This window comes from Stegastes partitus, unplaced genomic scaffold (assembly GCF_000690725.1).
Source record: "Stegastes partitus isolate 25-593 unplaced genomic scaffold, Stegastes_partitus-1.0.2 Scaffold203, whole genome shotgun sequence".
NCBI lineage: Eukaryota > Metazoa > Chordata > Actinopteri > Pomacentridae > Stegastes > Stegastes partitus.
In genome coordinates this window covers 610,185-637,462 of record NW_007577934.1, presented here as the reverse complement: position 1 = coordinate 637,462, position 27,278 = coordinate 610,185, and the positions used below count along the sequence as shown (strand labels likewise).

Here is a 27,278-nt window from a genome sequence, read left to right as displayed (position 1 = left end):
CTGAAATTGAAAGTAATTTCTGCTTCCAGTTATACCCCATGGTGTTCGCTAATTGTGTGATTTTAGGTTCCACAAACTGCACAGATGAAAGCGAGGCGGCTAATGCTCGCTAATAGCTAGGCTGGTAATAATGTGGACGCGGCACAGAGTATATGGGAGACAGTGTTGAAGCAGCATGTATTAAAAAAAAAAATCATTTTAACCCTCTGAACCTCAACAAGACAAACAAAAAATCTGCTAACTGACTGAATGAATTTTCAACTGTCAGAAACTATCTTGTGTGAGTTCTGTGAGGAAACTGAACTCAAGCTTAAAAATTGGGATATTTGATCAAAATCCTTTAATTCTCACCAAAAATAATTACTGAGATGGTGTACAAAAAATAAATAAAACAAAAAAATTCTGCACATTTCAGTGAAACTTTGAAGTGTTTAGTGACTCAGCTGGTACCAACAGTCACGTTACAAAAATTCAGGGACTTCTCAGCTTAACTGGGCTGAACTGCAAGCAGTGTACAGAAGAAAAATTAAAATGTAAGTTGGAAAAGTTTCTATAATATGCAGAATCACCATCTTTTTTTAATTAATAGTATTTGTAACACCACTGGAAAAAATCGTGTACACATAGAATCATTTCTGTTTTCAATTTTTTGTAAATATTTGAAGAAATTCTATATTTTTAAAATAATTTACGGCCTTATAATTATCCAGCTATGGTTGTGCCTTTATCTTGCAGTGAAAACACTCCAGGTCTTGTTGGGGTTCAGAGGGTTAATTGGAATCAATGCTATCAAGCTAAGCTAACAACCTCAGCTTTTTTTAAGTGGAAGTCACAGGCGGACGGTTAGCTTGCAAAGCACGTTTGCCTCCTTCAGCTCCAATTTCATCTTTTTTTTAATCTTTTCTCAGAGAGGATTTCAGCTCTAATGGATTGTCATAAATAACTATAAAATCATGCTCTAAGTGCAAAAGTGAACACCGAAAGACGAAACACAGACATCCAGCGTCGGTATTAACAGAGATTCAAAGCATAGAGCCGACTTTAAAAACGACGGAGGGAGAACAGCGTAACTCGTGTGGTTGCTTCTCTATAGGTAGTTGTGGTGCAAGTGTTTTGGCTGCGGTGAGAGAACATCTGCAAAACGGCAGTCATGAGGCTAATTGTGATGGAGCTAACTCATCACATTGGCACCTGCACACACACACACACACACACACACACACACACGCTCTCTCTCCGGTGATTGCACATCCCTAAATGGATTGTGGAAAACACACATAAACACAAACTTATCCTATCATGCGTGCGGTTTAATACAGTTATCTCCCTACTGGAGCAGCAAAAAAAAATAAGTGTTCCTGCTCCAAGTGACATCAAGACCAGCTTGACCTACGACTAAAATCAGCTAAATGAGGCTAATTTCAGAGCTGAGTAATAGATTATCTCTAATAACGTTAACAATGCATAATTCGGCCAAATCCCAGGCCATGATTAAACTGTCTGTAGTTTTTTTTTTTTCAGCCGGGGAGGAGCACAGCTCGGAGCCACAGGTGCAGCGCAGCAGTGCTGAGACACACCAAATCACTTAGCAACCACTTTGCCTTATCACCCAGCAGCCACCGGGGTCCTGTTAGTGTATTAGCAGGGTATTCAGCTCTTTTCATTAGTGCCCCTGGCTCATATCTGCTTTCACCTGGGTCACAGATGAAATTATTTTTTCTCCCAAAAAAGGGAAGATCAGATTGCATCTGGGGTTGTTTCTTTTTTTTCTCTTCTTCTTCTTTTTAGCCATGGCCCTTTAAGTCATTTCAGTTTATCAGTGTACTTCACAGGCTTTTTTCTTTTTTTTCCTTCATCACTCTCACAGAGCTGTGGCGGTCGCCGCGTAGGGAGAAATCCTATTTACGTTCTCCTTCATGGCAGGATAAAAACTTCCAGTGATCGCCGGGGACTGAGTCCAGCTCCGTTTCATCGGGCCGCTTAAGATCCTCAGAGCTTAAACATCTTTATTTAACAAAAAGTCCACACAAAAAAAACTGGACAGTCGCACCTATAGCCGTAGTTTATCATATCTCAGCTTACTTTAAGGTCCATGAGGAAGTTTTGCACCTAAAAGGAAGCCAGATGGGTGATTTATGAGTTCTTCTGTAACATGCAATGTAACGTTCCTGTAGATTTAAGGGCTTTATTCCATCCCTACCGGTGCACAGATCGGACTTCTGCAAGCTTCATTTAGACAACAACGCCCAGAGGAGGCGGCCGGACGCCAGCGTTTGGGATTTAAAATGATACGGTGCTTGCATTTTTCCCAGAAAAACTTCTCCAAGTGCAACTTTGTGTTTTTGTTTTGTAGCAGCTGAAATGTGTCCCGTCCAGCTTTCAGACTAGTTGGTGCTTTGCTCCAGGGGCCACAGTGTACAAGGGTCTTCAAACACAAACTGCTGCTGCTGCTGCTCCTCGATACCGCGGGCAAACAGCCTGATCAACTGGCACTGGACACTGCAGGGGGAAACACACACACACACACACACACACATACACACACACACACACACAGAGACAACGCATCATTTAGCCTGAATAACAAACCATCAACTTAATGACTATGCTCATTTCTGTGAGACTTTACTGTCCATGTGGCAGATGTAAAAGCAATGGAACGGCACCCCTGTGTGCAGACTTGATGCTGAAACTTGAAAGTGGCGGTCTTGGTGGTGTCTAAAATTAAAGACCTTCTAAAGGGCCGACTGCAGCAGATGTGATAATACAGATGGATGAATGTATATAAACAGAGAAAAAGGGGGCAGTAAACGGGTAAGGTGGCTATTATGATACAGACTCCCTGTGCCTTTGTCTGCAAAATGACACCACCGACACTTAAAAGTACCTCCCATATGACGCAAAGACGCTAAACAACTTTGAAAGTAGGGAAGCATTTTGTTCAACTTATAGCTGCGTGCCGTTTTCAGATGTTCGCTCTAATCATTGCCTTGAGTTTCAATTTTTTTCCAGACGTGCAGTTTTCACTTCTCACTCTTCCGTTCCGACTTTCTTTTCCGTTTCGCCCGGGCTATTACCATTAATTATCCCAGCGGCCCTCTGGCTGGCTCACTCCAAGAACGATTAGCGGCGAGGAAGAGGCAATAAAAGGACGGACTTCTGCTTTAATTAAAGGGGAGTAGCCTTTTAACATGTGGAGGGACGTTAAATTAGCAACATTACAGCGCCATGCATCATTGGCAAAGTACAATGGAGCATGAAATAAATGATGCGTCAAGCCGTGCCACACCGGCTGTATAGAGATCTGATAGTGGGGGAAAGCTGAAGTGTGGACAGGGCCAGAATAATGAGGGGTGTTGGGTGGGGGGGGATAATTCCACAGAGTTGCCAAGATTGTACAGCAGGGAGCAGTGAAAGATTCTCCTGACCACAGACGAGCAAGCGCTAATGGCACTGCTGCTCTCATTTCTGTCTGGCTACATCGGAGAACTTCTTTATTACCGGCTAACACCAAGCGTCAACATGGCTTAGTTTTCCTTGACTGTTCATATACTGAACTTTTTGCACGTAGTTGCTGCAGATAATCAAATTCTTTACCTTCCTTTTCCTGCTTCCAAACTGGCTGTAACCCAAAAACCTTCAGTTGGGTTGAAAAAACATGGTATTGTTAAAAATGAATTGCCAAAAATACACCATTTAATGCCAAAACAGAAGGAACTGTGGGGTTTTCATCTTCCCAATGGTCCTTGAAGTACTCATGGAGTTCCACTGGGGGAAAAAAAATCCATCTATCCAATACTGTAGAACCACAAATCTAAATCTCATCCTAGCAGAACTGCCGATATCCGCACCAAAGTTCACGCCAGTTCACTCAGTAGCTTTTCAGATATTTCAGCGTCGATCCAGGCGGTGGCTTAAAGTTGTATGTGTGAGTTTTCCTCCGGCGCGCTGTGAATACAGAGCTGTCAGGCGCACAGAACAAGATCTGTTTCTACTTAGGCTTTAAGACATGATACTCAGGAACATTTGAGGCAATTTAAGCTAAGATTACAGCCTAATACCCGAAAGGAAAGTCCTTTTTCCGTGAATATCCGGACCACGCTGATGCAATAGGTATGAGCTCCGCGGGCGTCTCCGATGCTTCTTCCATTATACTGCTTCCACAATATTATGTGCGTCGATTCAAAGCCATTTTCCAGTTCTAATCTATGCTCAGAGCAATCCTGCCTGCCTGTCTGAAGGTTCATTTTTCGATGCGGGGCTTCATAAAATCGGAAGAATTATTGAACTGTGCCAATCTGGAGCCGGAAAGCATTAAAAAGTCATACACTGTATATGGGCGGAACATTCATCATGACTGGTAAATAACAACACATTTGAGTTGTTGAGATGTTTCTTCTGCGCCTCAGTTCGACTATTCTTGAGCAACTTTCTCACTGCATACCCAACAAAACCTGCGTCAACAAGCCCTACGCTGGATTCACAGGTGGTTCCTTCCTACCTGACTTGAATGGCGGCGTGAGGCAGGATCTCCCCGTCACAGGTCCAGCTGCTGTGGGCGGCGCTGTAGCTGCAGGTTGTCTGGGCGGAACATATGGGGCTGAAGGCTTTCTTCTGCACAGGCTCGCTCAGGTCTTCCAGAGAAAGCAGCTCGTGGTGTCGCGGCTGGAAACGAAACTTCCTCACCCGGTGGACCTCCACAAATGAGTGGTCAAACTGAGAGAAGGGAGGCAGAGATGGATGAGAAATGAGATGAAAGAGAGGAGGAGGTGGACGGACGGTCAGATGGATGAAGGAGCAGATGCTCCACAGATGGTGTGAAGGTTAAGATCTTGAATCACTTGTTAGAGCTTCATTTTTTTTATTTTTTTTTAAATGAGCAGGACGGCAGGCTGAGAGGATTATTTCTTTCTTTTTTTGTGCTCCACAAAATTAATTGTATTTTGGAATAAAGTGCTCTTTAGAGTTGAATGCAAGTGGTGTTTTTTTTTATGGCTATCATATTGCCCGTGTTTCCACAAGGGTGCTTTCATCAGAGGGTTACGAGGAATCGCATAGAAGTGATAAAAGCACACGGCTGAAGATGTAAGCCAACCTTTAGGAAAATTAAAGATTTTACTGCCTCAGAATGAAACGCCACTATTTAAAAAAATTACAGAGCCAGGTCAAACCAAGGTAACGCACATTAAATGCTAAAGGGTGTTGCTTATTTTGGAGTTTTTAATACTGAAAAATAATCACTTGGATGCTTCACTGTGCGATTTTCCTCTCATTTCTTCATTTCGAACTCAAAACCAAGGGTTCATTACAAAAGATGCATCACACATATTTGGTAGATACGTTTATTAGAAGTCGCATAGTAAACAGTTTGGCATTTAAAAGCCTCAAATTGAACTTAAACCATTCAATTTTGCACAAAAATGGCACAGAAAATGGATAGAGTGCCATATTTCTCTCAAAAATGATGATTATTACGGCGTTAAAATGATTCTTCACATGCAATATTTTTCAAAGTTTACAGTCTCCTGGTGGGGAAGGTAAAAAGTTAATTCCTCTTAATGTGTTTTTATGGAATCCTGCTGGTTTTATAATGAAAAAACAAAACTACAGTGAAGGGTTGTTCTTTTCTTCTTTTTTTTTTCCCGCGCTGGTGAAAAAGAAAAACTGAGAACAGATGCAAAAGAGAGGAGGTCAGATAACATGGAGATGCATAAAAACTGAGCATCGGAGGAGAAGAAGAAGAAAGAGATGAAAAGAAATTATTTTGTCAAAATCCCCTTTCATCTCTCTCGGTGTCGCAGAAAGGTTCAGCTCCGTCCGGCGCACTATTTTCTTCGGCTTCACGGGGTGCCACTCTCTCGATTCTCTCCTCTTTCTCTTTGTTCTTTCTTTCTTCCTCTCGCTCTCCTTTTCCCCCCACTCTCTCTTTCTCATCCTGAAAGCGGAGTGACAGCCATTTATTTCACATCAGACCCACTTTATGACTGCAGCCGCTTTGCATTCATGCTGGCCGATCTGCCTAAAAGGCTTTCTGACAAGGCCATGAATACGCTTAGTGGCTTCTCACTCCTTGTTTCTCTTCGCTTGGCTGGACAGTGATGCTGATATTAACCGAACTCTGATGCAAAGTCCCGCTCGCCCTGCTCATACGACCGCTTGTCTACCTTTTCTGTGTTGCAAGTGAAGCAGCAAAGACGGCCCGACGCTGGAGACGCACCATGCTGTGACGACAGGCCGACATTTTTTCGGGAATCTTGCGGGTCATCGGATTCATGTGGGATTCCCGCGAGAAGGGCGAAGTGACTTTCACTTTTCAATGTGTAAATGGGACACGACAAGTAAAAACAAAGTCAGTGGGAGTGGTCAGGAAGGGATTTATAGGTTGGTTTTTATACATAAATGTGCAGTTCGAAAATTAATAAATGCTGTTTTGGCGATAATGCTAGTTGTTTCTTGATGGTTGGTTGGTGTTGACAATACATGTTGCATTCAACAATGCAGTCAGAATCAGAGTAGGTGAGTGCAAGGTTCGATCAAAAAGTTCTGAGACTGAGACCAAAAAATGCTCCTGATCTAAATTTGGCTGCCATCCCTGTCAAAGGAGTCGCCTTGTGCAGCGACACACTGCTCCCGGTGCTCCTGCATCACTTGCAACAGTCCCTGAAAGTCCTGTTACGTAAACTTGTCAAGCAACATCTGCGACTCTTCAAGTTGAATTTCATTTTGGGGAAGAAGAAGAAGAAGTCTGTTGAGTACGTCTGGTGCGCTGTAGCAGCCACATGCCACAGTTTAGGTGACCTGAGCAAAATATTCTCTCTGACACAGGTTACAGTAGAGATTTGCTTTTACTTTCAGACTCTGGGGGTCAAATTCCTCGTGCACAACCGCATGAACGTGGAATAAAACTATGAGCATGCTCCCAGTGCCTCTTCGTCTGATGTGCCTTGTCCAATTTGAGAAACTGTGGGTTCTTAAACTGTAAAAACTGCTGTTTCTTCTGTGGATGGTAGCTGCAGGACCACCTCTCATCACCAGTTATGATCCTCGGCATAAATATTGTCCCGTCCCAGCTGCTGACTGACTCAGAAGGTGACGCTTTCTTTCCTGATCCAGTTTAAGATCCACGGGGCCCAAGAATTTCCTTCGGGATTAATACAATTTTATCTTCGAGAGAAATCGCAAATCTACTAGTGGTCACACACTGAGCTAGGTGTTCACAACTGGTTATAGAAGCTCTGTCAGTGTGAGACATGGATCATTGTCCTTTGCATTGCAGAGATGATCTTCTGTGAATGTCACGTCAACCCTATTCTTAGCATTTAGATATTGGTGCGGCACATTAATCTGCACGTCATGTACAAGGTGGCTGCAAGCATCCAGCAACAAGACACAAGTGGGGGAAAAAAATTATTTTAAAAAGAGTAAAAAAAAGACTTCTATAGGGTTCAAAATGAAGACAGTAGTGTTTATTCATATCCAAACTGCATATGTATTTATAAGAGTAGTGAAATTGACTTCCGTCTTGCAGGAATCCCACAGGATTCCCCAAGAAATGTCAGCCCCTAGACTGGATCAAAGCAGTGAACCAACCCACTGATGCTGCCATCCATTGGTCCCTTTCCAATTTTCCAATTGTGTCTTAAATGGATACAGTCACATCTTGCTTCCGACTCCCAGCGCTGGTATTCTGGGGGAAATCCTCAATTGTCATGAAGTAATTTTTAAGCCCTGAAATGCGGCAGCATCGCCAGGGAAAGTTGGTAATTTGATTTTGCCCATGCACATTTCATTTAGTCATCTGGATGGTGAAATATTTAATTGGGACTGTAGAAACCCAGGGACATGCTTCATGTCACACAGAGCAGCACAATCTTCCCCCAAGCCTCACTAATAGCAACAGCTTCTTTTTTTTATATATATATTTTCTCTGTTGAACTGTTTTGCCTTCACTGTATCCTCTAAAGTTTAAAGCTGCAAATATCCTTCATCTACTGAAATCGTATTACCAAACAATATTCATCCTTGAAGTCCAAATGCTGGAGGCCCGAGTAAAAAGGATGATCTCCGACTTAAACTCACCTCAGTTAGCCATTTCACACCTTCAATACGGCAGCTACTGGAGATGAAATTACTTACAAGATCCCTCTAAATGGGATAAACTTGCAGAGGTCCTTCCTGAGGTAATAATTACTAATCACCAGTCTTCCCCTGGTGATGCTGTCCTGTGAGGGCATTAGTCTGGTATCAGCCTGTTCTCCCGTACAGCATATCCCTGATGCAGCGATTACCGGCGCCTCTCCGGACCAGGGTGGAGGTTATTTATGATACGTGGGAAGGCACAGGGGCTAAGGCATTTGAACTAAAGTGAACCATAGTTAAGAAATAGAGCGGAGTCAGCTAAAGGGAGGTGCTAGCACAGCAAGTGGGCAAACGCTGCCTTCTGCTTCACACACTCTCATTTCATCTGTGCACAGATTGAGAAACTCGTGATGTTGAACGCTACACTCTGCAGTAAAGTGATTGACGGAGGGGGTGGGGGGCCTTTTTGAGAAGGATGAAATTGTCTTAAAAGTTCTGTTAAGTTTTTTTTTTCATTCTTTGAAGAGGAGGTTTCTTTTATCCCTACTGGATCCAAATCACATTAATCTTCCCAGCACACTCCAATTCTGGAATATTTTGCACAGCGTGACTCGTAGACGGCGTTAATTTACACTTTAGGAGAAGGAAGTTAAAACTAATTGGGGTTTGTTCCAGTTTCGGGTTGCTAGAAAGTGCTGCAAAATACCTGGTCGTCTTTGTTGGTGTGTCGGAGGAGGTGTTTGAAGAAGTCCAGGCGGGAACACTTCCTGACCAGGATCAGGTCCGTGGTGCCGTCGGCGAGGTGGGCGGAGGGCGACAGGCCTTTTGGACTCCGAGGACACGCGCAGCTCATACTGGCTGCGTTAATGGCAATGAACTTTCCATGGATAGTGGTCCAGCCACTGCTGCAACCTGGAACACAAGAGAATGACGAAAGCTGCAGTTTACTACACATGACTCAACTAGAGTGGAGTACAATTTAGATTAGAGCAGCTGAGGTCATCTCTGCCCTATATACAAAGTACACAGTAGGGTGAAATTGCTTGTCTTCAGTGCAAGGATGCAAAACATCTTCTAAATCCGTCTCTGGGAAATCTGGAACCACCTGTGTTTGACCTCTAAACTCAGTCAAAAGTTCAAATCCTGCTTCTACCCCAGGATACGAGGGCAAACAACAAGGGATTATCCACAAAATGCAACTTGACTTGCTGTGTTTCCTATCAACACAGAGGAAACGTAGATGTATCCAGAGCATTCAACAGAAAAGGCAGCCAAAGACAGACAGTATTCAAAAAAATTCAATGTCTCAGCTTGGCTGGGCTGATGTGATTTCTCCTCTCGGTTATTATCTGCCCTGGTTTTGAGAAGACTCTCTCAGAGGGAACAGATGTTTCCACAACACACAGTCTCCCCTCCATCACCTTCACCAGGTGGGAGAAGACTGAGGCCTTGGCCTGACACCAGCTCAGTGGGTCTACTGCTCTTTGGATGAGGGGCTCCTTAAGATAGCATCACATCTCCATTACAACATCAGCTGTGGCACTAAATCCTCACATGTGATTGGCCACAAGGCCGCCATGCTGCCAATCAAAACAAAGCTCTGCCGTGAGCTGAGCTGAGCCACTGAGCAGTGGAAAAAAAAGGTCGGGAGCCGGCTCTCACTCGATGGGAGTCGGCTCTTCTGATTCGCATGACACATCACTACTGTCTAGCTTTACTTCTCTAAAGGCAAAAAGCCCAAAAAATATATATTAAAAAAAAAAAATTGGCTTTAGGTTCTGTTCCCAGTATGCATGGTTAAATTGGTTTAATACAACTTGTCGTTTGTGGGTGAGCTGGTGTGCTGAGCTGCAGCGAGCGGTGGAGGGTTAGAAGTGGGTGCTTCAAAGATCTGCAAATTCTAGAGGAGGCAAAGTTGTAAAGTTCAACTGTTTTGGATTTTATCAGTCCATTAAACGGCCATGATTGCCGATCATTACCGTACATATAAACCACCTGGGACCTTCTCCTTCTTCTAGTAGACTCAATAGGCCATTTAATGGAGCCTAGTTAACACCATATGTACTGGCAGTGGAGACATTTACAAAGAGGAACAAAAGTCCACATTAAGTTAGTCAGAAAGAAAGTGGATTTTCACCCAGCAGACATTTCCACCTCCAACCATTATTATAGTACGATTGTCTTAGTTTGACTAATTTTAACACAGTTTTTCCACTTTGTTTACTTGCGTTCTGTATTTGGTTAGGTTTAGGCACCAAAACTACTTGAATAAGTTTAAAAGATGCTTCTAGTTTGGGTTAAACTACAGCCTGACGTAACATTTGTAATTTTACAAAGCTCCATTTGGTACATTTCAAGGGTTCACATTTACAAGCACTTCTGCACGAGGTTGTCAGTGTTATTGGTGTTACTTCCTGTTTATCATAATGGATGAGAGCACACCTCCTGGTTCACTGGAAGATAAAGGAGGTCCCTCTGACTCATATGTACGGAAATGATGCGCAGTAATATCGGCCTTCTAAGGGGCTGATAGTCAGAAATGTCTAAATAGATAAATTTGAAGCACATTTTTAAGGGTTACATAAATGACTTTAAGCTTAATACTGACTGAACTACTCTAAGCTCAACACTAAATCAATTCCTTAACTTGTAGCTCCCAGATGTCAGCATCTGTCCACTTTAAACCTATCAAACCTTGGGCTCGACATCATTTCCAATATTATTCCTCTGGCTGCCAAATCTTGAATTGCATTATAATCACACAATTGAACCACCCTGAAGGGCTCCAAGCTGACGGTTCTGTGTTCTCCAACTACACGAATAACCAACTTACTCTTTTTTTTATTTGAGTACTCTCCAAGTAAAATAGGATAAAATAGCGCTGAACAAGACTTTACAGAAGGCTCCATTCATAACTGTTACCTGTAGCTCTTCATAGAACTGAATGTTAAAAGATTCCTCTTTTGAACGTCTATTTCGGAGCTTTTCTAGTTTACTTTAAGTCTTCTTCTTTCACTGCAACATTCAAAAGCCTCCGTCTGACATTAACACTCGAACAACTGAGCAAATCTCGAGCCGCGGTGAATATCATTTACTGCGATTTCACCGTATTCAACGGCAGCTTTGCCACATTTGCAAATATGCCACATTTGATTTTAGTTTTTCCTTCCAAGCCTTCAGCTACTTACAATTTAGATAAGAGAGATGTACAAAAAAAAAAAACAGAAAACAACCCTGATTCCTTTCAGCTTGCTGTTTGGCTTTTCCAGTAGCGCCGACGTCAGAGCGAAACAAACACTGTGTATCATCAGGAACGTGGTTTTGAAATTATACTGTGCATTCTGCAAGTGCTTTATGAGTCCTGGGGTTAAGTTCCAAGCTTGTCACACAACAGCAGTGATGCTGATGAGGGTCCATTAAGATCCAGATGTCTTGGCAGCAATTCTCAGTGCAGCTTTACCCCGATGATTGAGCCAAGATAGAAACTTTCATGCTGACGTTAAAAGCCGAGTGTTCTTCTTCTTCTTCAAAACGCAATTAAGTTTGGGCAAGGAAGAGTTCACAGTATCTAAGGAGGAAGTCTGATAGATGGAAGACTGATTGGATTAACCTTAAGTTTGCTTTTCACGATTGAGCGCACACGTGGCCTCCGGATCTCCAACGACAGACGTGACGGTTGCACTTCACAAATCAGCGCTCTGTTCCTCGGAGATTAGCGGCTGTTTACTTGTATGGTGGTGTATCAAAGACGCGGTGCTATCACCCACGGGACCGCCGGCGCCTGTCACCGGGGCGATAGTCGCCACGAAAAGAAAAAAAAAAAAAAAAAACGATCACAGACGTCCAAATTAGCATCTGACTGTTTTACGAGCACCTCAGAGGGAAAATTATGTGATCGCAGAAAGCAAAACGATTCATTACCTTTCCCCCTCATTTCGCAAAACAAACTTACAGAGGTGATAGCGCAAACCAATGATAACAAGCCCGCCGAGGCTACATAAAAACAACAATGTTCTAATTGGGGAGGCGGTGATTAAAGCTAAACTTTGGAGTAGAAAAAAAAAACGACAAAAAAAAATCCAACTGTGGACTGTGGATTTGGAGAATGTTTCCAAATGAGTATTTGCTTTTGCAGGAGAGAGCTGGCTCATTTGCAGAGAGGGAGTGTGTCGTGGCTCATTGATTTAGCAGTTGTCTGAGATTTCCCTCACCAGAGAAGACGGGGAAAAAAAACAAAAAACGCTAAACAAACGGCAGCACTGGCGTGAGGCAAACCCCCTGTCAGAGCTGGCAGAGCCAAATTTCTTCCTGATTAGTGGGAGTCTGTCACACGGAATACACAAACAAACAGGTTACGCTTGCTTTCATATTTACACAGGCAAAAAAATATACATACACACACACTCTCTCTCCATAGGAACAGACAGTCTTACATAGCCAAGGCCAAGACTGAAAATCTTGAATTTAACATCACGACACTAATTGGGTAGGAAGAAAAACACACACACGAGAGGCTGTATTTCATCTGCCTCCGGAGGTTTGTGCTGCTGCTGCTGCATCGGTGGCTTGAAAGGACTGTAGATAATAAAGAACGTGTGGTCGGGAGGTGGCGTCGTCCCACTCGAAGGGCCGACAGATTTCGGCTCTCGTGTAATCTCATCAAGCAGGCAGCTGAGGTGGATGCTGAGAGATTTGGAAAATCGATGGGCAAAAAAAAAAAAAAAAAGAGGGCACGACAGGGGAGTTGTGCAGTGTCACTAAAATTAGTTTATATTTTCTCGTCAATAACTCATCAAGAATCTCATCAAAAATTTTGCCATGCTGCGGGGAGAAAAATAACCCCAACACGAAAATGGAGATGGAGCGAGATTTGAGGAGGAGAAGATGACGCTGTTATTTACACTCAGTCCACCTCAGGTACTTAATCTTCCCCCCTCCTTCCACAAGAAAAGCAAAAAAAAAATGGAGAAAAATGCAAATCTCCCCTGTTTCATGTGTGCGACTTCAAGGGGAAGAGACATCCAGCGTGGGATTGTCTCATCTCCTTTTGTTTTTCCTGTCCTTATTCTCAAACTTCACCCTTTAAAAATGCTAATTTTCACACATCTCAGAAGTCTGGAAATGGTTTCAAAACAGACAAGCGAGCAGATAATGAGGTAGAAAAATGAAAAATACACTTTTCCGCGCGATTACGTTGGCATTTTTCGAGTAATAAACCCGGGCTCGTACCTTTAGCAGACTTTTCTTTCTCGTCTGACATCTCGCCGTGCTGGTCGTTTGATGAGGGCTTGTGCTGACAGATGCGGCACCTGAAATATCAACGTAAACTTGTTTTACAATCAAGCCATCAGCGCTGCTGTGACATTCAAGGCTTTAACAAGCTCAAATGATTCATTAGATGGGAATAAATTCAGTTTATCCTAAATTGACTTGTGTTTGGCTATTTAAATATTAGCAGCTTTTGTTGGAAACACTCAGAGACATCTCTTGTAGCACATCACTTTATGGTAAAATAAGTTGTCATGCCACAGAATAATGGTTTTCAGTCCCAGTAACAAATGCAAACAATGTCAAACCACTTAGTCAAGTGCTTTTTTTCAGAAGAGAATGAATAGGCTTTCAGTCCACAATAAATTAAAAAGGCTTCCTGACAAAGTCAACTATCCCATTTGAGCTCTGGCAGCTGCAGCAGGACATTGTGAAATAGTGCCGGAGAGCTTCACAACATCACTGATCCTTTATTTACCCGGATCGACACTGCAGCTTGTCCCTCGGACTCCCCAAGTTGTCCTCGGCGGGGAGGAAAGAGACGGTGCCTTCGTAGTAGTTGTGACTCAGGAAGGTTTTCACGCCTGCAAACGAAAGCGCAGGATGAGCCCCGGAACGTCTGCCGATGTGTTTTATTTGTTGTGTTTAATTCAACTTAGATTATACCTAACAAGATAATTACAAGTAGAATTCTTTAACAGACACGTCTGAATAATTAACGGGATCATGCAACCCGGGGGCGCCTTTTATCATCAACACATAGACGCTGATTTGTGCTTGTACCCTGCATACGCTGTTTTCAACAAATTCTGCTGTTTCACACTTATTTAATTGCAGATACAACAGCTCCTATACCGAAGCACTGATAAATTGCAGACACTGTATATAAAAACGAACGTAGCCTCCAAGATGCCTTATACCTGCATTGTTTCTAACAGCCAGCAGGGGGCGACTTCTGCTGTTGCAAAAAGAAGTTGGACTATGATAAGTCAGTTACAAAATGACCCTACTTATGGTTTGATTTGTTATCGCAGTAAAACTTTTCCCTAATGAGTTTATGATCTCATTAGCTTCAAGGTTTTTTGACTACAGGATGATGATCATTTAGTAAATTATGGTCTCATATTGAGGAAAATGGTCAATAAAGCAGACATCCTTGATATAAAGCTACCTTGTGACTGACAAGCTGTTTCAAAAGAGCAAGACGGTCTTATTCCAAACTCAAGGTTTCAAAGTAGTCCACAAATAAATACTTCACATTCTCTATGTCCATCTTATATGTACAGTCTACAATAAATTGCTAAATATTTGTCATTTATTTGGAAAACAGGTTTGTTTCTTTTAGACTGAAATTACACAATATTAACTCTCTGCACCCCAAAACCTGCTGATCTAAAGGGCATGTTGTCTTGTTGACATTTCCTTTACTTTATTCAATTGTCTCATTTAGAATTTGTCAAAGATATACTACTTCGAAACCCTAACCTGTGAAAAAAACAAACAAAAAGAAAACTCAAGAAATTCAACTTTCTTCATGGTTGATGACATTAAAGCTTTCTTGTCCTGCACAAAAGGCCCCTTTTTAGTTCACTCTCCTTCTAGTCATGGTTGTACTGTCTCCATAGAGGTACAGGGTTTTAGATTGCAGTGAAAAATGAGCCCAAAAAATGTGACAGGAGCAAAAAAAAAAAAAGGCCCAAAAACTTCTTGGTGTTCATTATCAGGACTCTTGTGGCCAAGAGGCCCTAATGTCCATGTTTTAAAAAGCTGATTCTTTATTTGACTATCAAATTAAGTGAATCCCGTTTCACTTGTCCCCTTGCTGCATCTATTTTCATGTATTTTTGGCCAAACCACTTGAGTTAAGCTAAATTTCATAAGACAGAATGTTTGTACAGTCAGGAGACGTGACCAATGCCATGTGCCGAACATGATTTGTAATCGGACTGCACTGGAAGACACGGTCCACTAGTTTGGCTCAGACTGGACCATCTCATCAAATATTAAATGGAGTTTCGTGAATTTTCGTTCTTATTTGTCGTCAAAGAGATGTGTTGACCGTTCATGACATTTTGGGGACAGTTCTGTTTGTCTGTAAATCAGCCGTTATGTGCACAAGCTGCTCGATTCCGAAGTAGTGGGTGTGTAAAGGTCTGAAAAATGCCAACTTTCTTGTTTGCATGTGCAGTTCCTAAGTGCAGTCTTCACACACGCGCTGATAAAACTTTTTGTGGCTCTGAATTATTTCCCTCTGGTCAGTCGGCCCCAGTTTAATTTCGTCTGATTTCTTATCTTGCACCATCGGGGTGGAGGCCAATGTTTGTTTGTTTATGAGTATTTATGTGCAGCCCCATTGGGGAGAGAAATCTTGGTGGTGTTAGTGAGCCTGTTGGTGTTAAGTCTCACTACAGACCTACACAAAAGCTTTCACTGAATCCACAAGCCCCAGGCTGTAAGTTAGATTTATATCTTTAATCCTCCAAAGTCTGGAGCCGGAGCAGAACCAGGGAGAAAGCTCACAGCAAAACAAGCTGGTGTGAGGTCAGTAACCTTTAAGGAGAGTGAGTAACTTTAGGAGTAACTCGGGCTTAGAAAATGATGGCCCACCCACCTGACAGGTCATATCTGGCAGGACCAAGCCACCTCTTCCTCTCGCTGTCTGTCAGCAAATCGCCATAGAAACCGTAACCAAGCAACGAGACGGAGAATCTGAGGAAGCTGTCGTTGTGGTGAACTGAGCAAACGTCCATCGGCTGAGAATCACCTGTTAAGACACACGTGGTGGAGTCAAAACATCACCTTCGGCACACAAACACGGACGCGATGCTAAAACCGGCCGCTGTAATAAGTGTTCAAAGGTTCATGGCTTCTCGCACAGTGGCGATAACATCAGATAAAAGTGAAACAGGATGTCTGAGCACTGAGATAAAGGAGAAGTGCTGCAAGTTTATTCAGTAACTTCCACTCACCCACGATGATGTGTAAAGCAGAAGTGACTGGGTCATTGGTTCCCACTGTGGCAAAGCAGATGCAATCAGTCGACCCTGTTGGATAAGACAAACAACGGTCAGAGGTCAGCTGCCGTAGTCCCGGTGCTAACATGATTAAAAACTCACTTCATGACTTTTTACCTCAATTTAGAGAAAAGACTTTAAAATGTTGTTGGAGAGCAAACTTCTAAAACTTAAAACCAGCTCTTTAATGCACAATGTTCTTGGCATTTCTTGATGGTAGCGTAAAAAAAGACGCCTTAAGATGCAAATTGGAACCAGAGACACCGACATGGACAAACACATAGCCACCAGCTTCCATTTGGATTGCCTCAATTTTCCACAAACAAACTTGTGCCACCAGAAAAACACGTAAGATCACGTAACTGTTGATTCATATGTCCTTAAAATGCCACACCAATCATCCACCACATTAAAACCACTGACAGGTGAAGGGCATAACATCGATCATTACGTAACAATGACATTAGTTTGACACGTAAAATCCATCTAAATATCACTGATGTGATCGAGCACACACCCCCATGACAACAGCAGCTCAAGATGGCAACAGTCAGCCTTGCCACACCACAAAAACTACCCAGGAATGACTCAAGAGATGACAAAGAGCCCAAGGTGTTGCCCTTTAAATTCTTCAGAACCCAATCTGATCGAGCATCTGTTGGATACGCCAGAACAGGCTCCATCCACAGAGGCCCAGCCCTGCAACCCATAAGCCCAAAATGATCCACTGCTGACATTTTCATACCAGTCACCAGAAGATACCCCAAGAGGTCCACGCCAATGGCTCTATGGGTCAGGGTTGTTTTGGCAGCACAAGGAGGTTCTACACAACATTAGGTGATAGTCAATCGGGCTGATCGGTGCATTTTTGAAATACGGTACCTACTGGGATATGAGGATGCAGGCACAAAGAAAGACTTGGCTTTGTGAGGCCATACAAGCTGTAGCCATGGACTAAATGCTAATGTCAGCATGCTAACAAGTTCAACAGGCAGCTGTCCATTGCAGGAACTTGGGTTCGGTACGATATGGCACAAACATTTACAGGAACTGGCTTATAATGGACCAGTTCATCTGTTTCTACTGCTTTCTAGAATCGAACAGCTTCAACCCTGATGTTGTGCAACAAATAAAAACACACAGTAGTCGTTGGACTTCTTCATGAGTGGTTCTTGCATTCGGAACATACACGGAAGTTTAGGTCACCCTAAAACAGCCTGCATGCCGATGTTTACCACATTTCTCATATGAGTTTACCATGTTGGCCTGCTATCAGTGAGAATCCAAAAGTCAGGTCATGAACCGAACTGCCAGGGACGCCAATTGCTTTTCCATTACACATTCTATTATGGCATTCATTCTTATGTAATTTTGTTGTCTGGGCAATATGTTCCATCCGAAGTTCTGTCTTATCATATGTTCCATTACACTTTATTGGCTGTCCCATTGGTTTATACAGCGTGTGTCATTGATAAAATTATTGATACTCCATTTATAGAGCTCTTATCAAACCAAAGTTACAAAGGCAGCAAAATAAAGACAGGACAATCAGGAATAGCTCTGCAATAAAAGTATGCTTTAAAAAGGGCTATAAAAGAGGTCACTGACTTCCAACCTGATTTCCTTGAGCAAATCATTCTAAAGCCTTTGGAGCCTTGAGTACAAACATTCTGTCCCTTTTAGTTTTCTTCCTGGTCCCTTGAACAGACAATAGACCTCTGTCTGAGGATCTGTGCTTAAAGTGCATATCCCGGCATACAGTACTAAGAGGTCAGAAATATACAGTCATCAACAAAAGTTTTTATACGTGGAAAGTTCTGCGGTCACATAAAACAAAAATGTAGCTATTTAGCCACTATGACCAGAAATAAGTTTGAAGGAAAGAAGGTGAGGCCTTCAACAGCAAGAACACCAAACCTACTGTCAAGCATGGGGGTGGCAGTATCATGCTGTGGGGCTGTTTTGGTGCCAGTGGAACTTCAGCTTTACATGAAGTAAATGAAATAATGAAAAAGGGGACACAGTTGGGTGTTTCAACAAGACAACGATCCTTAAGTCATAATGGCTAAATCAGGTCAGAATTAAGGTTTTAGATTGGTTTCCCCAAAGTCCTGACCCGAACCCAATCAGGAACTTGTGGACTGTGCTGAAAAAAACAACAAAAAGCCAACAAATTTAGTTGAACTGCACCAATTCTGATAAGAGAAGCAGTCAAAGATACATCCAGAAGCTTGTAGATGGCTACCAAAAGCCACTAGCTGAGGGGAAAATGGCCAAGGGACATTTAATCAAATATGAGCATTGCTGTATGCATACTTTTGACCCAACAGATTCTTTCATATTTCCAGAGAACCTCCAATAAATCTACATGTGTCCAGTGACTATATTGTAGAAATTTCGTTGCTGGGGTTCTTTGAAACTTCAGGCTTGCCTTGTTCTCCTTGTTTTTTCCGTTTTTTTTTAACTTTTTTTTTACGACGATAGCTGGGAAAGACACCATGAAGGGCCTTAAGTGAACTATTAAAACCTATCCTTAAACATACAGGAAGCTGGTTTAAAGAGATTGAAACAGATTCTTAGATCTCCACCTTGAACTCTATTGAAAAGGAACAAGTAGGAAAACTACACTTCCTACATTCCAGCATGGGACTGTCCAATGATATGTCATAGTTTTGTTTATTTAATGCATCGGTACCAGTTTGGCCGGTCGAACCATCCCAGTAACCAACATTCACGTGCTTTGAATCGCTTTCTTCCTCCATCGCTGCAACAGATGTGTGTCAAAGATTACAGTGTGAAGTTTTAGTAGTAATGATCATTGCAGGTGAAAATCTACCCTCTAATGCTGCAAATGTATAAATCACATGGTTGGGACTCTTATTCATAAATAAAATCTGTCAGAAAAAAAAAGTCCAGTCATGAGCAGACTTACATGTCTTTCAAAGCTGCAACCAAGTACGGAAAAATTTAGTTGAGTGATTTTATTAGGCGGAAGCAAGGAGACGTCGCAGTCATAAAGTTAACTAATCGGATAGCTCTGGGCCCTGGGCTATCATCAGCTCTCTTCAGCCAACAAATGAAGGATAAGAGGCATCCCCCGCCTTGTGAGAAATGTTGAGCTTGACATTAAATCTTTCAACTTGAGAGGTAATAAGGCGCTATCTCTCTTTTCGGCGCCACATGGCGTAATTTCAGACCTATCTGCCCTACTTTGATCATCTTCGAGTGGTGAAATGGACCTACTGCCACTGATAAAAGGCAGCGAGAGCGAGCGAGAGGGGAAGAGGAGAGAGTGGAAATCTAACTAGTGATGTTTTGAGCCGGCTCACAGAAGCGTGACAGAGGAGATCAGGGCTGTCATTCAGCGGCGGACACACAGATGAGTATGAAGATGAGCCCCCTCTCTGGCTTTTTCTGACTCCCTATGAATATCACTTATCTGGCCTTTGCCTCCTCTCCTCCGAGCTTCATAATCACATCCGAACGCTTTCCAATTGCTCCTGACAGCCCTGCTCTGCCTGCTATTTTGCTGAGCGTAAAAATGGTGACATATGCCATTTGACTCCTCTAAAAACTACTCGGTATAAAAGCCAACCGACTTTGAATGGATGGAACTGGCGCACACAGATGTTCAATGATGTTCAGTCCTCAGATGCTCAATGTTTTATTCCCCCTTAAGTTACTCAACCACAATAGCCTGCTGGCATATTCAGAGGAGACAGCAGAAACTGTCACAAGGCATATCCTCAGCAGAGAAGCCCCAGTTTTTTTTTTTTTTTATCTGCGTATCGTCCCCAAAACTGTCTCGCCAGTAAGATCATGTTGGCAGTTAGATCATCTTTATCTCTGGGACAACAATGGACTCTGGATGCTTTATATTGCTGCCCCCAAAAAAGGCGTATTTTTTGCCATTTGAATCCCCAGCACATGAATGTATTAATGACAGTATCTTATAACGACAGCCTTGAACCCCTTTGAACCAGACAAGCTGACCTTTGATCAACAATATACTTGTTCTTTCATCGGCATAATCTACTTTCAGCGCGTCAGCGTGAACCCAGTTTCCTTTTCAGACTGTAATAGCGAAAACAGGTCGCGTCTCACAGAACATTTGGATAAAAGCTCGATGACAAGGCCACTAATGAGTTCATGACTCCTAATTTGAGCCTTGGCACACGGGACTTTGATGCCTTATTATGACATTGCAGTGACTGACAGCAGTATTGAAGGTTTTATTGATAAACTTATCAGTCAGAACCATGCGGCGCAGATTCAGTCACTGATGGTGACGATACAAGCACATTGTTTTATAGAGAATTAGAGCTCGTGGCTGCAGATAATGGCTCATAGCATATAATACGGGCTATTGTTCGCCATGAATGAAGTTGGAAACTACGTCGCACTCAATGAAGATAAATGACTGACAGGTGCTATTAATGAAACAGAATCATTAGTCTGATAAAGACTCATTGAACATTACTAACCCTCTGAACCATGAAACCTGCTGGTTTTAAAGGCACGCTATCTGTATAAGTTCGCCAAATTGCATCATTTATCAGAGGCAGAAATTGTAAAAACAAACAGAATTGTCAGATTTTCAACTTTTTGACGGTCCTTAAACCACTCGTCTACTTGAAACCGAACCAAACTACGCTTAAAATGATTATATTTCATTAAAAATCATGTTATTTTAGGATTTTTATTTGGGAATTTGCCAAAAACTAACTGCCTAACTGAACAGGCACATGGCAAAAATTCAGGGACTTTGATCTGCAGACTGTGTACATACACAGCAGAAGTATCCAAACAAATAAAAAATGCAATTAGTAAAACATCTACAGTAGTTTTAAAAAAGAATCTCTACAAGTATGAATAACATTTGTGGGCATTTGGTGAATCTGGAATACGTCGATTACACTTTATATTTTTGCCTCGTCTCTCACCAAAACATTAAACACAAGTTAGAATGATTTAATATGCTACAAAAACTAGCTTCTTATGTTTATTTATTATTCATTTAAGCTAATAACGCTAGCAGCTAGAGTGCCCTTAATGCAATGCAGCCAATTTAGTTAATCCAGAGATAACGTTTAGACTATTTTTGGGGGGGGATTGCTGAATAATTAATCGGTTAAAGGGTTGGTTTGATGTTTTTTTTTTTTTTTGGTTGACTACTGCCTTAACAGCTTTCGGCAAACATTACTCAAATAGATGTAAACTGCGTATTCAGTGGGGACTAGCTTCAGCTGTGGATGAACACACATTTGATGCTGCAGTATTACGACAGAGCCGTGTATCGTGGACTGACTTACAATAAACCACAGCGCCCATGTTCACCGTAATGAAGGAACATGCAGCAGAGTGGCTCACTGATGTGCTTTTAATAGTGTTGTTTTTTTAACAACAGTGGGGCTGTCGACAAAAAGAAAAACTCAGAACATCACCAGTGCTATTCTTAAAGCGTACGAGCAGCGCCATTATCGGAGAGTTACGGTTTCAGTTTGCACTCTTGGAAGCAATCTGCAGGAGATTCTACCCATTCATAAAGTCATTTGAAATCAAACAGGCATGGCGTGCGTACTAATTCAATTCATCCGCTTTTATTCAAAGCCAAAAATAAGACTAATCACATCCAATTCATTGTTGTAATTGGCCTTAGAATCATTAGCTGTGTCTCCAGCTGATTCTGAAGCCCCCTCTGCTCGTACCGTCCAGCAGTGCACAGGATGACCCCGCATCGGTCTTCATGCGCTGCTTTTTGTAGCCTCATGAAAATTACAGTGATTTCAAAATGTCGCTCCGCAGGTTTCCATTTACGGCACTTGGAGTGATTGACCCTCTGCAGGCCCCTGGAGGGACCCCCTGCCCTGTTGCCATAGAGACTCTCTTATGTAATCATCAGCAACTCTCAAGTTCAATTTGAATTAGAACGAACAGTTCTGGAGAGTTTTTGTGCTTCTAAGTGTTATTTTTCTTCCTGCATCTCTTATGTAAAGTCAAGGGAAAAAAACTTCCACCATGCAACTTCTATGGTATCCAAGTATTTGTGCAGGTACCTTCACTGGGGTCCTCTGACACTACATGCTAGATTTGTGACTGCAGGACTTTATGATGGAGTCACTTGTGATTTTTGACTGCTGGGAGACACCTGGAATGACCTCAGCTGTGGAGTTACAGCACATGTGTAGGTGGAAGAACAGAATAAGTGAAAGTTTCATCCTTTAGGCAAACCTATCAGATGAGCTTCACACTGTGTCCTACAAAAGTTGCTGCTGGAAAAAAAGGTGTCTGATTATTTTTTCCTTGAAAAAGAAAGCTTTTAAAAGAAAATATTAGTTTTAAGACAAAGACACTGATATTTAATTCTGGGGAAGTGACTCCAGAAGTTATTATTTTTTTAAGTTAGTTGTTTGTCTACAAAAAAAGTAAGAAAAATACCAAAGAATGTAACTCTGATGCATTTATAACTCATATTTGGTCCATTTTTTTTCTTTTCTCTCAAACTTGTGCAACCTAATTCTTAATTTACATTTTGATGTGAGCTGAGTGGTGCAGATTAAGTTGCTCAAAAAGTAGATTTTTGTCAGCATTTGCATTTATTTAGATGAAGCTTAACTTCTCCTAATGACATTAAAAGTTTTAAAGAAATTGTGAACAATAAACTACTTGGGAAAAATAAGATGCGATTTACAGATGCTGCTAAGTGGTTTTCTTAGCCGAGTTAGCTGTTCGCTGTTTTCAATTATTATTATTTTTATATACAATATACTGAGCCATTGGAAGCTGGCCTTGTATTTAAATAACCCATACTTTCTTTTAGCACGGTATGCAGCTTTTTGTTGCACATAAAAGGTAGACTTACAAACAAAGCTCAAAAGTGGGAAAAAAAAGTTATCTTCTCCCACACAAAACACTGCTCTTTACCTGCATGAAACACCTTGTTTTAAGTTCAGGGTTTACTTCTGTTACCCATCGACATCACCATGTAGCACATGTGCATAACGCCCACCCTCAAACCGCTTCTTCAGCAGCTTCTTCACATTATTTTATTACGAGATGCTCCTACTGGGGCGATGTATTCCTGCTTACGGTCATCTGGTGTTACGGTAACGGTTTTGATGGACCAGCTGACCAATCAGAGCACATTGGGCTTGATAAAAGGGGGCCTTTTAAAGAGACAGCAGCTAAAACAGAGCATTTTGGACAGTGGGTGAGAATAGATGCTGCAGCAATGTATAGTATGAGAGATATAATGTGTTTTTTGAACACTAAAGCATGTAAACCTATTGTAGTTGGCTAAAGGAATAAATTTATGAACCTGTAAATGTGCATGACATGGGCTCTTTAACAGACAAGTATGACAGTGCTGCTTGTCTTTTCATCAACTATTCCTTTACAGGCTTTTTTTTTATATATATATATTTTTTGGGCTTCTGCCTTTATTTTAGAGCAGTGGAGATAGACAGGAAAGGGGGGAGAAGAATGGGGAGAGACCTGCAGCAAGGGATCGTGAGTGGGAGTCGAACCCACGACCGCTGCATCGGGGAACTATAGCCCCTGTTCATGGGTCACCCACTCAGCTAGGTGAGCTATAGGGGCGCCCTTCTCTACAGCTTTTAAAGAAATGTCACCCAAACACCATAAATTTGACGTCAGAGATCTTTATCGCTAAATCATGTGACTTAATTATCACGACCCACCTGCAGGAATGATCCCTATGCGGAGAGAACATGGCACCAACTCGGCATCCGGTTGGTTCTGATCCACGCCGTGGTCAGTTTGGGTCCTGCTAGCCAACCCGTGCAGGATCTCGCTGAACATCCCGTCTCCACCGACGCACACCACCCTGGACGGACAAATTAACATCTTACACAAGCATCTGACATGACATTTCTACTATATTACTCCAAATATATGATACAAGCAGCCTGGCCAATTGCGACATCATGCGTTACATGTGATTGCAATAAAGCTCACGTTCACGAGAAAAATAACGATATTTTCAGAAAACCCCGACAATAATGCAACTGGGCAGCAGGTCCAGCCCTTTCATAAATAAGAATATCACGCTGTGCCACCCGGCATTACAGCTTCTTAAGTCTAACTCAAAACCTTACAGAAATGGATCTATAAATTATATGAACTGCACAGTAAAAGCATAATGGACTCTAACCCTGCTCTGGTGGACCGAATATCTGATGAATAGAGGCAGGAATGACGGGGCACTCAGCAGGAAAAAAAAAGCAGGGCCTTTATGTTTGACTATCAGCTGCATTTTGCCCTCACATGCTCCTGTTACTCACAGAACTGAGCACTGATCTTGTACAATTTGAGCTGAAAGCACAACCTTGACTGATGTAAGTAATTTGCAGGTTTGGATTTATTTTACAGTTATTGAAAGTGATGCTAGAGAACAGAATCAGCTGCGTGCCTGAAATGATGCCAGAAATGTGGAAATTCCAACACAGCTTCCACAGTGACATTGGTTTATTATGTTTAAGTCTGACTACGGCTTAGCCATTTCATTTTCATTGAACATTTTACTGTTGGCTTTATATATTGCATCTCTGAAAAGACTTTTTGTGTGGCTATATTGATCTAAATCCTTCCCTGTATATTTCACCAGCGGAGTGCCACAGGGATCAGTGATCGGTCCTTCACTATTCTCCAGCTACATGTTATTTATAGTTTTATCCAAATGACTTTCAGATTTGCTTCTCTTTTATTTTGAGAAACATATAACTCAGAAAATAACATTGTTTTTTCAAAGAAGAAGTCAATTAAACACACAAATCAGAAATTATCAGTGGCTCCGACTCTTCAATTAGTCACAAATGCTGACACTTGAAGTCCTTGCAGAGTTGCAGAAATGTGGAGTCACAATTAAAAACAAGCCCTACATTTATTGCTTTTAAAATCAATACACTGTTATGTATTGGCAGCTGCTCGAAGATGAATGGATCGGCATCATGGTGCCCAGATGATGAATCCTACTGAATTTTGGTGATCCCACTAGTTTGCTAGAGTGGATTTTTGCAACTATTTAATAAATGGCAGCAATATTTGGTACATACATTCGTGTTCCTCTGAGGATGAACTACCATCACCTTGGTAATGCGTCAACAAGAGAATTTTTCAGCTTGACTTATATTTAGTTTTGCGACTGATCACCTAACAAAAATTACATTTCCATCAACTTCAGCTGTACATACCATTTAGTGTTAATTAGAAAACATTAGCATGAAAATATAAGTTGAAATGATGATCCCTTCTGATCCTCAAATAGCAGTGAAATTGTTTTTCTGATGGATGGACATCAAAAGAAGTGGTTTTAAGGTATATTGGTATAATATTTTCAAAATAACCTTTAACGTGGGAGTCATACGAAGGGTTTCTATTAATTTAAACCACAAAAACAGCAAAGAATTATTTTTTCATATGTCAAAGTGTAAGAGAATTGGAATCAGAAATACTTTATTGATCCCTGAACGGAAATATGATACAGTCGCTCGGATTTAAAGACTTAGAAATTTAAGCAGTGGAAAAAACATGAGTAGAAAAAGATGTCCTAAAAATATAAACATAAGTATAAGCCTAAAATATAAAAATGTGCATTGTACTATGAAATACATTTTGGATCTTTGATTAAAGACTCCAACTTTATCTGGAGCTCACATGCTCACAAGACAAAATACCACAAAATCCTGATCTAATGTGAGCATCGGCGGGCTCAGACAGTCAACTCTGTTCACAGAAATGCAGATCGGCGTCTGAGATAATCAGAATAACTCTGTATCAGTAATTACAATCTGACACCACACAACGGCTCTCCATACAAACCGCTAATATGCACTCACTGAAGCAGAGCACATGGCCGAGTCTCCCAATGACTGTATTTAAATACGAGAGTCGACTCCATGTCACAGTGAAGAACCAGAGTTCTCCAGCTTAAGTACTCACCCGTCATATTTATCTAGATTGGCCTCCGTCTTCAAGTGGTCCCTGGCATGATTGGCGCGCTCCGTAACTATGGAAACAAATCAAACGGACGGCATTAGCACAAGTTCAACGAGAGGGAACGCGCAGACAAAATACCCCGACTAGGAACGGCCTCGCTATTAGAGGAATTTTGAAATACAAGACGTGGAAAAGCACACTTTTGAAACATTCCCCCGGACCCCGTCCAGCAGATTGATGCTCGCAAAAGGCGAATGCACAAAACAGCCCAATTCCGCTATTGTATATTAGCCGGCAAAATGAGCCCCTGAGCCCATAGACACAATATTTCAACAGTAAATCTGTTTACGGGACGTATAATACCAGCACAAACACAACCCTTGCAATTCATAGCGGCTGTAGGAAGCCCAGAGTGAATAGTATTCACTGTGATGGACCATCAATACCCCGAGACTATGTGTAGCTGTAGCAAACACTTATTGAATAATAGATGTGTTTGGATACCCAAGCTTATCAACTATCACAGCTTCCATTAAGGTTGCTGGCATGATTAATGGCACTATAAGCCAAATCATATCCTCGCAAGCCTCTTCGGTCCCTGCGAGAGGCCGCGGTGGCAGTAGAGATCTATACGGCGGCCATCGAGACTCATTTTTTATTTAAATCTTGAGGACTGATGGGGACCCACCAATCACGTCGGCGGAGATGCCAGCGCGGCGAAACACCGGAGCCACCTTCTGCTCGTAAATACGCTTTCCGCGCCGCTTTCCGCCGTACGGATTGATGTACACCAGGAGGCTCTTTGGTCGGTCGGCTGCAAAAAGAAAGGATGAGATAGTCATTAAAAATGCGCCATTTTTTCTTATATAAAACAAATGTGTAACTGACAACAGCTTGATGAAGTTTTCATTAACAGGAGACCTTTTTCAAAATGCTCAGTCAAGCTGACTGGTTCCCCCC

General features: G+C 42.0%; 1 protein-coding gene across 1 annotated transcript in view; it reads right to left on the bottom strand.

The window, feature by feature from the left end:
* Window positions 1-1,289: 1,289 nt before the first annotated feature.
* The window catches only part of cerk (ceramide kinase), a 48,845-nt gene continuing 22,856 nt past the window's right edge, over window positions 1,290-27,278 (bottom strand). The window contains exons 4-13 of the mRNA XM_008280629.1: window positions 27,007-27,132; window positions 26,322-26,388; window positions 24,062-24,207; window positions 16,317-16,391; window positions 15,959-16,111; window positions 13,826-13,931; window positions 13,309-13,388; window positions 8,786-8,991; window positions 4,502-4,716; window positions 1,290-2,499 (exon numbers count right to left, since the gene is read on the bottom strand). Of these exons, the coding sequence (XP_008278851.1) occupies window positions 2,385-2,499; window positions 4,502-4,716; window positions 8,786-8,991; window positions 13,309-13,388; window positions 13,826-13,931; window positions 15,959-16,111; window positions 16,317-16,391; window positions 24,062-24,207; window positions 26,322-26,388; window positions 27,007-27,132 (1,289 nt within the window). The 3' untranslated portion in view covers window positions 1,290-2,384. The remainder of the gene's footprint in view (window positions 2,500-4,501; window positions 4,717-8,785; window positions 8,992-13,308; window positions 13,389-13,825; window positions 13,932-15,958; window positions 16,112-16,316; window positions 16,392-24,061; window positions 24,208-26,321; window positions 26,389-27,006; window positions 27,133-27,278) is intronic.